The sequence below is a fragment of the Hemiscyllium ocellatum genome, chromosome 16 (genome assembly GCF_020745735.1).
Source record: "Hemiscyllium ocellatum isolate sHemOce1 chromosome 16, sHemOce1.pat.X.cur, whole genome shotgun sequence".
NCBI lineage: Eukaryota > Metazoa > Chordata > Chondrichthyes > Orectolobiformes > Hemiscylliidae > Hemiscyllium > Hemiscyllium ocellatum.
In genome coordinates, this window is record NC_083416.1 from 75,559,282 (window position 1) to 75,574,575 (window position 15,294).

A 15,294-nucleotide genomic window follows, 5' to 3' on the forward strand; every position below is an offset into this window, starting at 1 on the left:
TAGAGTCCATGATGATGTAGTGTGTCGTTGTTGGACAAATAGGCTTTTCTCATTCCATATTTCTAATGCCCTAATCTGAAGGGAAAAATCCAAAAATAACTGGTTGAAATCAAGAAATTAAATGATCAGGAAGTATGACTGAAGTGAAAATTGCCTGTACTGATACAAGAAGGAAACCAACTGAAAGAATGTTGTAGTCTCATTGTATTAATTTTAAGACCAAGAGATGAACAGTATTTCAGGGAACAGATAATGTTGACTTTGAGTCATGTTGTAGGTAATAGATCTGGCCTGGCATTTATCATTGCTAAGCATGTTGTCATCTTATGATTGAAATAATTTGTAATTCTGCAAAGTTCATTGTAAAATCTAAGCTGAGAAGGTTAGTTCTTGTGCTGCACCCGATGGAAGGATATCAAGGATATGTTGTGTCATAGGCAATTAAAATAGATTGTTTTCTGTATCTATCAAAAATGTTAATTTGAATACCTAGTGGAGTTGGGGGAAAATCTCTATAGGAATAAAGTACAAGGAGGTAAAAGTCAAGCTTCAGAGTGTTTCAGTGCAGAGAAATCTGGGTGACTTGATGCAGGAATCAGAAATCTAGTATGCAAGTACAGCAGGCAATAAGTTGGCAAATGGGATTTTAGCATTTATTTCCCTAGGAATAGAATGTACAAGTAGGAAAGTGTTGATACAACTGTAGAAGTGAGACTGCACCTGGAGTATTATGTAGAGTTTTGATCATCTTGCTTGAGGGGATGTAGTTGCATTGGAAGCAGTTCAGAGGAGATTCAGTCAATTGATTCCAGCAATGAGGGATTTGTCTTAAGAAATGATTTTGAATAGAGAAGGCCCAAACTTACTTGAGAGAATGAGAAGATATAGAATCAAGGTATACTAGATGCTAAACGGGAATTGACATTGTAGACATAAATTGAATGTCCCCCTTGTGGGGAAATCTAGTTTTAAGACAAAGGGTAGTATATTTTAAAACAGATGAAGAGGTAGTACTTCTCCAAAGAACATATAAACAGGAGAATGTCATTCAGCACCTTGCCTGTTTTGCCATTCAATGAGATTGTGGCTGATCTGTGGCCTAATTTAATACACTTGCCTTTGGCCAATTTACCTTAATACCTTGCTTAACAAAAAAAAATTATCTACCTTGGATTTAAAATTAACAGTAGGTCCAGCATCCATTGCTGTTTGTAGAAGTAACTACCCCCCTTTTATGTGTAGAAGTGCTTCCTAATATCTCTCCTGAATGTTTTGGCCTAATTTTCAGACTGTGCTCCTCAGGTTTAGAATCTCCAACCAGTGGAAATAGTTTATCTTTAAATACCCTGCTTGTTTACCTTAATTATCTTGAAGGCTTTGATCAGCTCACCCTTTATCCTTCCAGGTTCTGGAGAAAACGAGTCTAATTTGTATAATCTCTCTTCATAACCTAACCATGAAGCCCAGGTGTCACTCTTGTAACCCTATGTTGTACTCCCTCAAAGGTCAATCAACTTTTCCTAAATGACGCTACCCAGATCTGCTCATAGTACTCAGAGTGGAGTCTAACCAGGGTTTTGTACAGATGCAGCATAACTTCTGCGTCATTATATTTCAGTCTTCTAGATATGAAGGTTTAGCATTCCATTAGCTTGATTATTTTCTGTACCTGTACATAGCATTTTCAAGATCTATACACCTTAACCCCATAGGTCTTGGGCCATCCTCTATATTTAACTTCATACCATCCAGAATGTATCTTGATCAGTTTTTTCTCAGTCCAAAATGAATAATCTCCCATTTCCGTACATTGAACTCCATCTGTCCCAGTTTTACCCATTCACTTAGTGTATCAATATCCCGCTGTAATTTTATGCTACCACCTACACTATCTACAGTGCTGCCTAACTTTGTGTCATGATGTGGAGATGGCAGTGTTGGACTGGGTGAAGTGACGAAGGAGCAGTGCTCCAAAAGCTTGTGATTTCAAATAAACCTGTTGGACTATAACCTGGTGTCATGTGACTTCTGGCTTTGTATCATCAACAAATTTGGATATATAGCTTTCTATGCATTATCCCAGTCATTTATAAATAATGAGAATAATTGAGGCTTGAAGACAGTTCATTGTGGAAAGGGTCATGTATGTATGGAATTCAGTACCCCAGAGTGTGGTGGATGCTGGGACACTGATTAGTTTTGAGAGATAGACCGCTAATGGATTGAAGGGTTACGGAAAGTGGGCATAAAAGTGAAGTTGAGGCTGATACGAGACCAATTATGGTTTTGTTGATGGTGATGCAGGCTTAAGAAGCTGAATTCCTTAGCTCTGCTCCTAATTCTTGTGTTCTTATGGTCTAATACTATATCTGTGCCATGACCTGTCTGTCTTGAACCCAAACTTATTGTTTGGCATCAGATCACATAATAAAATAAATTCCATCAGCTGTACCGTCTTGCCAAATTGCTAACCTCCAATTTTGATTAATTGTGTATCCCTGATATTTACCACTTCACTCTTGTGTTGACAGCTATATAAGCTCTAAAATCCCTTCCCTGAACCACTCTACCTTTCTAACACTGAAATACTCCTGAGAAGTTTTATCTTCATTCTTTGATCAAGTTTGATTTGCCTGTCCTAATATCTCCAAGTGTGGTTCTGCAGCAAATTTTAAATGATAAACCTTCAGCATAGGCATTGGAATGCTTACTAGTGTTAAATTAATTATATATAAATCAAGTTGTTGCCATTGTTGTTCGATGTAGGGCAAGTAAAATGTTGATAGGTCACTTGAACTTGACTTCCAAGGCCAGGAACCCAACATCCCACTACCTCTGTTTCCATGATGAGCATCTCTATGACTCTGTCCTCATCTTGTGCTGCATTCTATCATTTGTGCAACAGTATTTTGAAATGGAAAGCTAACTGATCAGACCACCCTTATTGTCATTGGGTGCTCCATGGAGGTGGGAACTAACTCAAGATCGTGATTCTCAAAGGAAAACCGCAACTATGTCAGAGTTTGCTGTTGTCTTGCAGAATGGAGCAGACCGGAAAACAGTCAATGGCAAGCTACTTAATTCACGATATTTCAGCCAAATAGACTAACCTTTCTGTCCCAACATGCTCAATGTGACAGAATCATTCTGGAGGGATCAGGTCTCTCATTGGTTGAGATTATGATTATTGAATGCAGTTTCTATTTTGCTGTCAAATTAAGCTTTAGAAACTAGTCACTCCTGTCCTTCTGACCAATTATAGTTTAGCGGCTAGAGGTCTTTGAAAATGATTATGTAGAAAGCAAAGGTATCTTGCACAGTATTTCAAACAAAATGCGATTAGGTTTTTTTCTTAACTGGTAATGCAAGATATTTCTGAGTCAAATAGTTATCACGTTCATTCGAATTCTAGTAAATTGCTGGGATAGTTTCAGATTAGTGTAAATGCATCACTGATTTGTTACAGATTAAATGCTGTAAATTTAGAATTGAAATATGAAACCTGGAGCCTTGACTTCCAAATAAAATCCATTGGCCCTGTTGCCATTCAGAAAGAACTTTCTTGCCATACACTTTAGTATTCAAATATCTGTCAATCTCCAACTTGAATGTCCACATCAACTGTGCAACCACAGTCCTTTGGAATATTGAATTCCAAAGATTTGCAACCCTCTCTGGAATGGCAACGTTTCTCCCCCTCTCAGTGAAACTCTGACAAGAGTTTAGCAAAACCTTTAGTTCTTAACAGGGAAAAGCCAAAAGAGAAACTGTTTTCCTTATGTTGCACCAAAATGTTGGTTCATTCTTTCTTTCTTCCTAATCGACGACTGAGGGGTCGGAAAGAGACAACAATATCCTTTGAGTTGAGAACATGTGATGTGATGATGATCCCTGCGTGATATCAAAACAAGCTGACTCCAGCATTTCTGCTTTCTGTCAATGCTCAATCACTTACTTTGTTCTTGCATTTTTCTTTTGCAGACAGATTTACCATATGTAAATAGTGTTGCAGAAAATCTCAAAAGTTTGTAAGTAATTTTCATTTTTTAATCTGTGTATTGACACTTTAGAAATGATGGATTTTCTTGATTCAAATAATTTTGCTGCACTATACCCCTTTCTGTTTGTATTTTTCAAAGTTAAAGGCAATATGTTGTTGTTAGCCTTTCATTGTTATTATGCTTAACTAGAAGTAGTTAAATAATTTAACATTTGCATGTTAGTATCCAGACTCCAAGAATGAATGGAAATACTGGGAGGAGATGAAACAGATTCTTGCTTTACATCTAAAGTCAATTTTCATAAATGAAAAAGGAAAACAGTCAGTTTGCCCTACATCTTCTCTATTTCACCCCAATAGTGCATGAAACCTAGAATTTTATTGACATGAGATTTGCTGCAGTTAATTCTGATGCTTTGATGAAACACTGTTAATGGTTCAGTGGCAAAGTCACTTCCACAGGGGACGAGGGAATGGATTGAAGGATGTGGTGAGATGTATACATTATCTACAGTAATTGGGGCTTGGTAACAATTTCTTGTCACCAGGAGTACAAGAAAGTTTTCTGATTTAGTATGTGGATGTACCTACAAGAGAAGGTGCAAAACTTGATCTACTCTTGGAAAATAAGACCGGGCAGGTGACTGAAGTGTCAGTGGGGGAGCACTTTGGGGCCAGTGACCCTAATTCTATTATTTTAAAATGGAAAAGGATAGACCAGATCTAAAAGTTGATGTTCTAAACTGGAGAAAGGCCAATTTTGACGGTATTAGGCAAGAACTTTCGAAAGCTGTTTGGGGGCAGATGTTCGCAGATAAAGCGAAGGCTGGAAAATGGGAAGCCTTCAAAAATTAGACGATAAGAGTCCAGAGATAGTATATTCCTGTTATAGTGAAAGGAAAGGCTGGTAGGTATAGGGAATGCTGGATGACTAAAGAAATTGAGGGTTTGGTTAAGGAAAATGAAGGAAGCATATGTCAAGTATAGACAGGATAGATCGAGTGAATCCTTAGAAAAGTATAAAGAAAGTAGGAGTATACTTGAGAGGGAAATCAGGAGGGCAAAAGGGGGACATGAGATAGCTTTGACAAATAGTTAAGGAGAATCCAAAGTGTTTTTACAAATACATTAAGGACAAAAGGGTAACTCGGGAGTCAGTGTTGAAGATCAGCAAGGCAGCCTTTTTGCGGAGCCGCAGGAGATGGAGGAGATACTAAACGAGTATTTTGCATCAGTACTAACTGTGGAAAAGGTTATGGAAGATACAGAATGTGGGAAAATATATGGTGACATCTTAAAGCAAAAAAATGTCCATATTACAGGTGAGGAGGTGGTAGATGTCTTGAAACACACAAAAGTGGATATATCCCCAAGACCTGATCAAATGTATCCTACAACTCTGTGGGAAGCTAGGGAAGTGATTGCTGGGCCTCTTGCAGAGATATTTGTATCATCAATAGTCACAGGTGAGGTGCCACTGTTTAAGGAAGGTGGTAAGGACAAGCCAGGGAACTATAGACCAGTGAGCCTGACACTGGTGGTGGGCAAGTTGTTGGAGGGAATCCTGAGGGAGAGGGTGTACATGTATTTGGAAAGGACTGATTAGGGATAGTCAACATGGCTTTGTGCGTGGGAAATCATGTCTCTCAAACTTGGTTGAGTTTTTTTGAAGTAGTAACAAAGAGGATTGATGAGGGCAGAGCAGTAGGTGTGATCTATATGGACTTCAATAAGGCATTTAACAAGGTTCCCCATGGGAGACTGGTTAGCAAGGTTGGATCACACGGAATACAGGGAGAACTAGCTATTTGGATGCAGAACCGGCTCAAAGGTAGAAGGGCAAGGGTCGTGGGGAGGATTGTTTTCAGACTGGAGGCCTGTGACCAGTGGCGTGCCACAAGGATCAGTGCTGGATACACTACTTTCTGTCATTTACTTAAATGATTTGGATGTGAGCATAAGAGGTATAGTCAGTAAGTTTATTGATACCAAAATTGGAAGTGTAGTGGACAGTGAAGAGGGTTACAACAAGATCTTGATCAGATCAGCCAATGGGCTGAGAAGTGGCAGGTGGATTTTAATTCTGATAAATGCATTTTGGGAAAGCAAATCTTAGCAGACTTATACACTTAATGGTAAGGTCCTTGGGAGTGTTGCTGAACAGAGACCTTGGAGTGCAGGTTCATAGCTCCTTGAAAGTGGAGTCACAGGTAGATAGGATCGTGAAGAAGGCATTTGGTATGCTTTCCTTTATTGGTCAGAGTATTGAGTACAGGAGTTGGGAGGTCATGTTGCGGCTGTACAGGACATTGGTTAGGCCACTGTTGGAATATTGTGTGCAATTCTGATCTCCTTTCAATCATAAAGATGTTGTGAAACTTAAAAGGGTTCAGAAAAGATGTACAAGGATGTTGCTAAGGGTTAAGGTTTTCAGCTATAGGGACAGGTTGAACAGACTGGGGCTGTTTTCCCTGGAGCGTCGGAGGCTAAGGGGTGACCTTATAGAGGTTTATAAAATCATGAGGGACATGAGTAGGATAAGTAGACAAAGTCTTTTCCCTGGGATGGGGTAGTCCAGAACTAGAGGGAATAGGTTTAGGGTGAGAAGGGAAAGATATAAAAGAGACCTAACGGGCAGCATTTTCATGTAGGGAGTGGTACGTGTATAGAATGAGTTGCCAGAGGAAGTGGTGGAGGCTAATACAACTGCGGCATTTAAAAGGCAGTTGGATGATGTGTGAATAGGAAGGGTTTGGAGGGATATGTGCTGGGTGCAGGCAGGTGGAACTAGATTGCGTTGGGATATCTGGTCAGCATGGACGGTTGGACCGAAAGGGTCTGTTTCCATGCTGTACATCTCTATGACTGAGTGACTGGTTCTCTCCATTATCATATAAGATCCAGGAGCTGTGAACTTGAATGTGCCACCATAAAGGGTAGTGGTAATAGATTCAATCGTAAATTTCAGAAGAGGAATTGGTTGTACATTTGAAAAGGATGCAGGGGTTTGAGATTAATTGGACAGCCTTTCAAAGAGCTGGCATAGACACAATGGCCTGAATTGCCCCCCTTCTTGGCAGTCCCATTCTCTACTCATTGATTAATTATTAAAGTAGGGAAATTTGTCAACAAATCCTGAAAACTCATTGGTATTGATGAAGAAGATGGGAAAACAAATTTTGTTTTGTTCTGTGGGGATGCAGCGACCTATGAAATACAAGTTGAGTTACTTTTAGTCTGTGGGAAACCCCAGGCATTAGGATTTTATTGGACACCACATGTTGGTGGATTACAGAATTGATTCATCAGGTAATGGTTTTAGGGCTAAAGTACATTTAGTTGTATTCTTTAATTAGCTTATGCTGGTCAACCAACACTTGAATGTACTTCAGCCTACATCCCACAGCATTGCTGATGTATAGCCGAGCCTCCAATGATGTCAGCAGTGGGTAGCCCTGATCGGAATATTAGAACAGGAGTAGGCCATTCAGCATATCATGCCTGTTCTGTCATTTATCATAGTGGGTCAAATTCTTCAGTGCCTTTTGAGCCACATTATCCCAATAACTGTCAAAGATTTATTAACCTTTTTTTAAATCTACTTGAACACGGAGCTTCCATGGACCTTTGGGGTGGAGAGTTGTAAAGGTAACCACACTCTGAGTAAAACAAATCCTAACCTCCATCTTTATGGTATTGTTCATATTTTTAAATTGTGACATATAGTTGTAGACTTCCCAAAAAGGGAAGACATCTTATGTCCATCTCCCTTGTCTAACCTTTTATTTATTTTGTAGGTTTCAATGAAGTCACCTTTGATTTATAAAAACTATAGAAAATACTTGCCTAGTTTGCCAATGACTTTTTTTGAATAAAAATAGGACAGTCCCATGATTAGTTTGGGAGTTTGACAGTCCTGTCATCTCAGGTGCACACTCTTCTGTACCTCAAAGTCATATATTTGAGCTCCATTCAAGTCATTTGGTCCCATCATCCAGTGTGGCACTCCCAGTGCAGCACTGAGGGAATGATCAGCATAAAAATCCAAATAGGAATATTATTTCAGCCCCAAAATTGTTAAGATGTATCAGATCTAGAATTTTCTGTTTGGGTCTACAATGAAATCCCGGCATCTGAAACGCATCAGAGACTGGGCTGTATTTTACATTCCCGTTGGGCTAGATTGGTAGACTGGTGGGATCATAAAATTGGACTCAGTGGATGCTGTTCCTGGTACCTGCTGCCCACCCAGTGGCAGTTCTACATGTATGGAGGAATGTGCAGAATTTCAAGCTACCAACTTTTCGAGCTCCTTTTGACGTGAGCAATAGCTTTAAATTCCAGTCAATGAATTTGACTTGTATCTCAAGCAGAATACGTCATATGTACCAGAGCTGTTTAAACAAGGCGCTTCCTGCCCATGACATTTAAACAGAGGCTCCACTGCACAATTCAAAGATGTGTATGATAGTTCAGCAATCAGATTGGAATTCATGTCCAGACATTGTTCCTTGTACGAGCTTGTTATGCGTAAGTTGACAGCTGTGTTTACTGCATTTCAAGGGTGACCAATTTCAAAAAGTGTGCCATTTTCTGTGGAGTACTTTGGTACACTATCTGAAATTGTGAATTGTTGAAAATCAACTGCTTTATCTGAGGAGTCAGCCAAGTGAATCACTTTTGCACAGCCTCCGATGTCAGTACGTTGTTTTTTAAATATGGGAACCATAATATGCAGTAATCCAGGTGCTTTGAATAGTGCTGTCAAAGGAGCCTGGTAAGTAGGTTCAGTTAATCTTGTATCAGAAACCTATTTATTATTCTTTAACCATTAGTATCTGTGTTTTTCAATGACCTAATGTGGTCTCTAACAATTTGGATGTACAGTCATGTCCAAGTTGCACTCATTCGCATATCAGTATGACAGAATGGTTTCCTTTCCACTCCTTGGAGATCTACTCTGAATCTAAGGGGGTTGTAAATCTATTTTGAATCAGTTTCTGTTAAAAGTTTGATAGGGGCAACCATTAAACCACAGGTCAGGCTTGTTGATTTTTAATGACTTCTCAATAAGATGTCCCAAATGTTTATTTGCATATTCATCTCTTGTCCAAGCATGCATCAATCTTCAGAGCCTCATGTCATTCCATGTTTTGACAGCAAAGAAGTAGTCATTGGACATTTCAATTCAGCTTTGCTTTTTGAAAATTAAACGTCCATTCCTCAATAAGTCCATAAGTCAATATTGCATGAGGGTGACCTATACCACTCGAGTGAGCTGCTTCCCCGGCCTCATTCCTGATGAAGGGCTTTTGCCCGAAATGTCGATGTTCCTGCTCCTCGGATGCTGCCTGACCTGATGTGCTTTTCCAGCACCACTCTTATGCAGCCTCTGGTCTCCAGCATCTGCGGTCCTCACTTTTGCCTGCCCTGGATGGTGTCAAGCCACTTGTGTTGTTAGAACTGTATTCAAAAGACAAGTAGAGGGTATTTCATCACATTTTTGCATTGAGCCTTAAGAATGGTGGACAGGTTTTGGGAAGTCAGAAGGTGAGTTATTCATTGCAGAATTCCTAGCCTCTGATTTATTATATAGCCAGTCCAGATAAGCTTCTGGTCAATGGTAACTCTTAGGATGTCAGTAGCAAAAGATTCAGCTTTGCAGATGTTATTGAACTTCAGCAGGGCTGTGGTTAGATTTTGTATTGTTCTGTATGACCATTGTCTGGCACTTGTATGGTACAAATTGACACTTCTAAGCTCAAGCCTGAATACTAACTGAGTTTTGCTGCATATGGGCTTAGACTACTTCAATATCTAAGAAGCTTCGAATTGTATTGAATACTAATATCAGTGATTATTCGCACGTCTATTCTTGCATTGAAAGGAAAGTCATTGACAAAATGGCTAAAGATCCTTGAACTTAGGACACTGAGGAATTCCTGAAGTGATGTCCTCTTGAGATTATTGGCCTCCAATAGCTACAAAAATTTTCCATTGTGTTAGGTGACAAGTTTAACCACTGATTCTCATTAATTTTACTAGCATCTTGATGTCATTATTAGGTTAGAGCAACTCGGCCAATTACTACCCCATCAGTTTATTCTTAATCATCAATGAAGTGTTGGAATGTGCATTCAGCAGTACTTTCAAGCAGCACTTAATTAGTAATAACCTGCTCATAGGCATTCATTTCTGCCAGGGCCACTTGATTCCTGACCTCTTTGTAGTTTTGGTTCAATGGACAAAAGAGTCTAACTCCAAAGGTAAGGTGAAAGTGACTATACTTGATATCAAGGCTACTTTTGACCAAATTTGGCGTTAAGGAAGCTGGCAATCGGAATTGGGAAATTACACCCCTGGTTGGAGTCATACCTGGCATGTAAGATGTGGTTGCTGGAGGACAATCATCTCAGCTCCAGGATATCTTTCAAGGAGTTCCTTAGAATAGTGTTCTAGGTCTATTAATCTTCAGCTGCTTCATCAATAAACCTTCCTCGCTTTATAAGGTCAGAATTGGAGATGTGCAATCATCCGTGAACAATGTTCAGCATCATTTGCTATTCCTCAGATACTGAAACAGTCTATGTCCAAATGCAGCAACATTTGAATAGAATCCAAGCTTGGGCTGGTAAGTGGCAATTCTGTCATCTTCTCAAGGGTAGTTAAGAATGAGCATAAAATGCTGGCCCAGTGAATGACACCTCCATCCTGAGTGGATTAAAAAGCAGTGCCAGACAATAGCCATCTCCAAAAAGAGGGAATCTAACCGTCACTCATTGACATTTAATGGCATTGCCATCATTGAATCAGTACTATAATGTTTTGCCTATTGTCCTGCCTTAATTTTCCAAGTTTAAAATACTAATCTTGGACCCATTTGTCTCTCTCTCTCTCAAACTGATTGCGGGCAGCACGGTGGCACAGTGGTTAGCACTGCTGCCTCACAGCGCCAGAGACCTGGGTTCAATTCCCACCTCAGGCGACTGACTGTGTGGAGTTTGCACATTCTCCCCGTGTCTGCGTGGGATTCCTCCGGGTGCTCCGGTTTCCTCCCACAGTCCAAAGATGTGCGGGTCAGGTGAATTGGCCATGCTAAAATTGCCCGTAGTGTTAGGTAAGGGGTAGATATAGGGGTATGGGTGGGTTGCGCTTCGGCGGGTCGGTGTGGACTTGTTGGGCCGAAGGGCCTGTTTCCACACTGTAAGTAATCTAATCATATAACTGTTGCTATCTGGGGCACCTTCACTATCGGGTAATAAATTAATCCTATCTTGTTGCACAATACCAGGTCAAATATAGCCTGATTTCTGATTAGATTGGATTCCTTACAGTATGGAAACAGGCCCTTCAGACCAACAAGCCCACACTGAACCTCCAAAGAGTTACCAACCCAGACCCATTGCTCTACCCTAATTTTGCCCCTGACTAATTCACCTAACACTGTTGGCAATTTAGCATGGTCAATTCACCTGACCTGCACGTTTGGATTGTGGGAGGAAACCAGAGCACCTGGAGGAAATCCACACAGACACGCTGAGAATGTGCAAACTCCACACAGGCAGTTGTCCGAGGCAGGACTAGAACGTGCTGTTCTAAGAAATTATCTCTCAAATTCAACAAACTCATCTAGCCAACCTTTGTCTATCTGATATTCCAGTTCACGCTCCCACTGTATTTTCCTTTATACTCCTGCCATTTGGCTACTGTTATAAGGCCTGTATACCCCCACTCCCCAAAGTGATTTCTTCCTTTTATCATTTTTTGTTTCTATCCAAACTGCTACTAAATCTTAGTTTCCTGAATTTGAATCATCTCTCTCTAACCTACTGCTACCATTATTCACTAAGAGAGCCATCCCTCCACCTTTTTCTTCTATTCTATCCTCCCTAAATGTTATGTACCCTTCAATATTTAAATTCCACTCTATGTTGCCCTGCAGCCATGTCCCTGTACTGGCTATCAGATCATTCAAGGGGGTATAAGCTGATTTTTTGAATTTTTAAAAAGTGCAAAAGTATAGGGAAAAGCAAGAGATTGGCACTATCTAATGATTCTCCATTAATAAGCAGACATGGTGGGCTAAATGGCTTCATTCTAAGCCACAACATATCTGTGATTCTGTGATGTTTAAATGTGCTATCAGTTCATAAGATTTTATTTCAGATGTTATGGACATTTGGATACAGAGCATTTGGTTTTGTCCTTTTGATTATTTTTATCACTGCTAGTCTTATCTTTTGACGTACTTGCCATTGGAAAGCCTAAGACCATGTTTAAATTAATTGCAGGGTATTTTAGCAGTCAACAACATTTCCTATTCTTGAGATACTAGATAAACAGCAGGAGTTTGTGATTTTACCGTATTTTCCATTTGGAATGTGCTAGTGAACTGCCCCTTAATTGTAAGCATTAATCATTGCCTTCTGTTGAGGATGCTTTTTTTTTTGTAAAAGATGAAATCTAGGTCAAGGTATAGACACCACCAATGTTTGTTGTAGACCCTTGTCTGCAATGCTGAAACAAAACAGTGTAGTGAACTAACCATCTGTGCTGCAAACATTGCTGCTGATGCTCTGAATTAATAAGCAGATGAAATGGTTCTCGCGGCACTATATCATTCCACTTTTCAGCCCTGTTACCTTTTTCCTTGTGCCTCTGAAACTAAAATCCATGTCTGTTTACAACAGTCATTCAAATTATATTAAATAGTGAAATCCAGTGTTTTTCACAAGAGGTTGATAACAGGACATTGAACATTCAACTTGCGCTCTTGGGTTTTGTTTTCAGGCTGTGGAGTTGATTGGTTTAATGATTTGGTGTCTTTAAGGACATTCAAAAGTTGTTTTGTGCTGAATGGATGGATGAAGATGGAAGATAGAGCCTGATTAGTTACTGGGTGTTATGAAAACTGAAAGGAGCGACATGCCACATTGGATGGGTGCAGTTGGAAATTGGAAGCTGCTGTCAACTTCATTAGGACTTCACCCAGTAGCTTAAACATTTATTCTCTTAACTACTAGTGCATCATGACTGCAGTGTGTGCCATCTACTGGATGGATGATGTAGCTTGACATCTTCAAAGCTTGTGTTCTCTGCTTGCTAGTCGGGCTAAGATCTAAAGTGTGTCAGAACAGCACACATATCACTTCAACTGAATGTTTGTTGGTCAGTGCAAAAGCCTTGAAGTGCTCGTTGTGGGAGCATCTTCACCCCATGGACTGAATTAGCTCAAGAATGATAGCATACCAGAAACTTTCCAAAGGACAACTATGGGAGGGAAATAAATGATATTCTTGCTAGTGGTGCTCCCATGCTGAACATTAATTTAAAACAAATGTTTGAATGCATAAGATCAGTATCTGTAAAGGATGTTAATCCTTTTAGTTTTGCTTTTGTTCTTATTTCCTTCAGTAGAGAAAACGCCATTGTACAATGTAGCTAATACAGCTTTGAATTCTTAGATTTAAAACAAGGATGAGAATTTTATCTGTTGTGTCCCCTCTCCCAACTTTGAAGCTTTGACCAGCCCAAAAATCCTCCGGGCTCTCTGCATTAGCTGCTTCTGGCCTCTTGTGCAATCCCAATCTTAGTATTTCACCATTTGTGGCTGCACCTTCGCTGGTTTAAGGTCGCATAGCTGAATTGCAGATTGAATTGGCTGGGTTTATAACACTCCTTATAGAATCCATTTCTGCAAAGACTTTGCCAAATTACTCCCAAATAACGAGATCACCAAACACAATTTCACTCTCTTGTTTGGTTGTATAGATCTTGAGAATTACTGAAAAAAGTTACATTTTCTGAAAACTTTATCTTTTCATCAGGATAATTTTCAAGAATATCAGTTTGTGGGAAAAACCAACAATTTATACTATTTTGAAAGGAGAGTGCTGAGTGGTTACTGTAGTAGAAACACTGCTGTTGAGAATGGACTGATTAGATGATGGTTGACAGTAAACTGCTAAGCTATATTTAAAATTAATTTGTGCAAATTAAGCAAAATAAATCACAGTTGATATACACCAATAGTTACAGCTGGAAGAATAGATATAGCAAAAGTGGATCTCTTAGATTTTATCAGCAGTGCACTGTCTATATGAAACCCATTTCAGCCACAAAGTTTTTCCAAGCTCAGTGATTTCTTAAGACTTCCACTCCCTTTCCTTTGATGGTTGACAGCATCTATAGGCAACAGCTTCTACATAAACGGAGCTCTCCCTGTGCAATCAATGATTAACTTACTTGCAGGACTTCTCAACTCACAGCACCCATCAGTCATGACAGAGCAAGTTTACTAGAACTACCTTTACCTCTGAAAATGTGTTGCTGGAAAAGCACAGCAGGTCAGACAGCATCCAAGGAACAGGAAATTGGACGTTTCGGCCATAAGCCCTTCATCAGGAATCCTGATGAAGGGCTTATGCCCGAAACGTCAAATTTCCTGTTCCTTGGATGCTGCCTGACCTGCTGTGCTTTTCCAGCAACACATTTTCAGCTCTGATCTCCAGCATCTGCAGACCTCACTTTCTCCCCTACCTTTACCTCTGCATAGTATGTCCAGTTGTGGACCTTTAAAAATGTAAGAAATAGTGGCACTGCCTTAAATATGCTTTCCAACTGTTCAGAAATCCAATTCTCTGACTCAATTTGCTGGCCACTTTTGCTGTTCAGCTGTTGCCTTTTTTCTTTGTACTTTCTGCAACATTGCCTCTGTATTTCAACTTCCTGTTGGTTCTGCTTTCAGGTTATGGGTTGCCAAGTCAATGGAACAATTCTTCTCATTATCCAAAAAATATAATTGATCCAATTACATACAATATATATTCTTAAAGTCTTTTTGAACAATTTTTAAAATGTTTGTGTAATTGTTTATAAAGTTGTATGAATTTTCCTTTCTCCTCCGTTTCTGGGTCAAAGGCCACCACAAATCCAATCCAATTTATTGTAAACTTCTTCCACGTTTTCATGACAAAGTATGATGTCGCTACACAAGGAAGGCTAAGATCAATATCATAGATACATATATCAGGAAGAAACACGTTGATTTTTTTCTTTACCTGGCGGAAGTGCCACCTTCCAAATTCATATGAACGCCTGTTTCTGTTTTTCAAATAACTTTTACTCTTTGAAGTATAAGACCGAGGAAAATTGAACAGGTGGGAGGAGAACTGCCACAAGTCCAACAGACATAGGCTGCTAGTCAGAACTCTGAGAGGTACCTGTTTACATGAAGAAAAACATCAACATTGACCTGGAGAGCCAATCACAACAAAGAGCGAGAGAGAGGAGAT

The 15,294-nt window shown here is 39.7% G+C and overlaps 1 protein-coding gene across 1 annotated transcript in view; it reads left to right on the top strand.

The window, feature by feature from the left end:
- The window catches only part of mgat4b (alpha-1,3-mannosyl-glycoprotein 4-beta-N-acetylglucosaminyltransferase B), a 214,790-nt gene that overhangs the window by 144,856 nt on the left and 54,640 nt on the right, over positions 1-15,294 (top strand). The window contains exon 5 of the mRNA XM_060836944.1: positions 3,982-4,028. Within this exon, the coding sequence (XP_060692927.1) occupies positions 3,982-4,028 (47 nt within the window). The remainder of the gene's footprint in view (positions 1-3,981; positions 4,029-15,294) is intronic.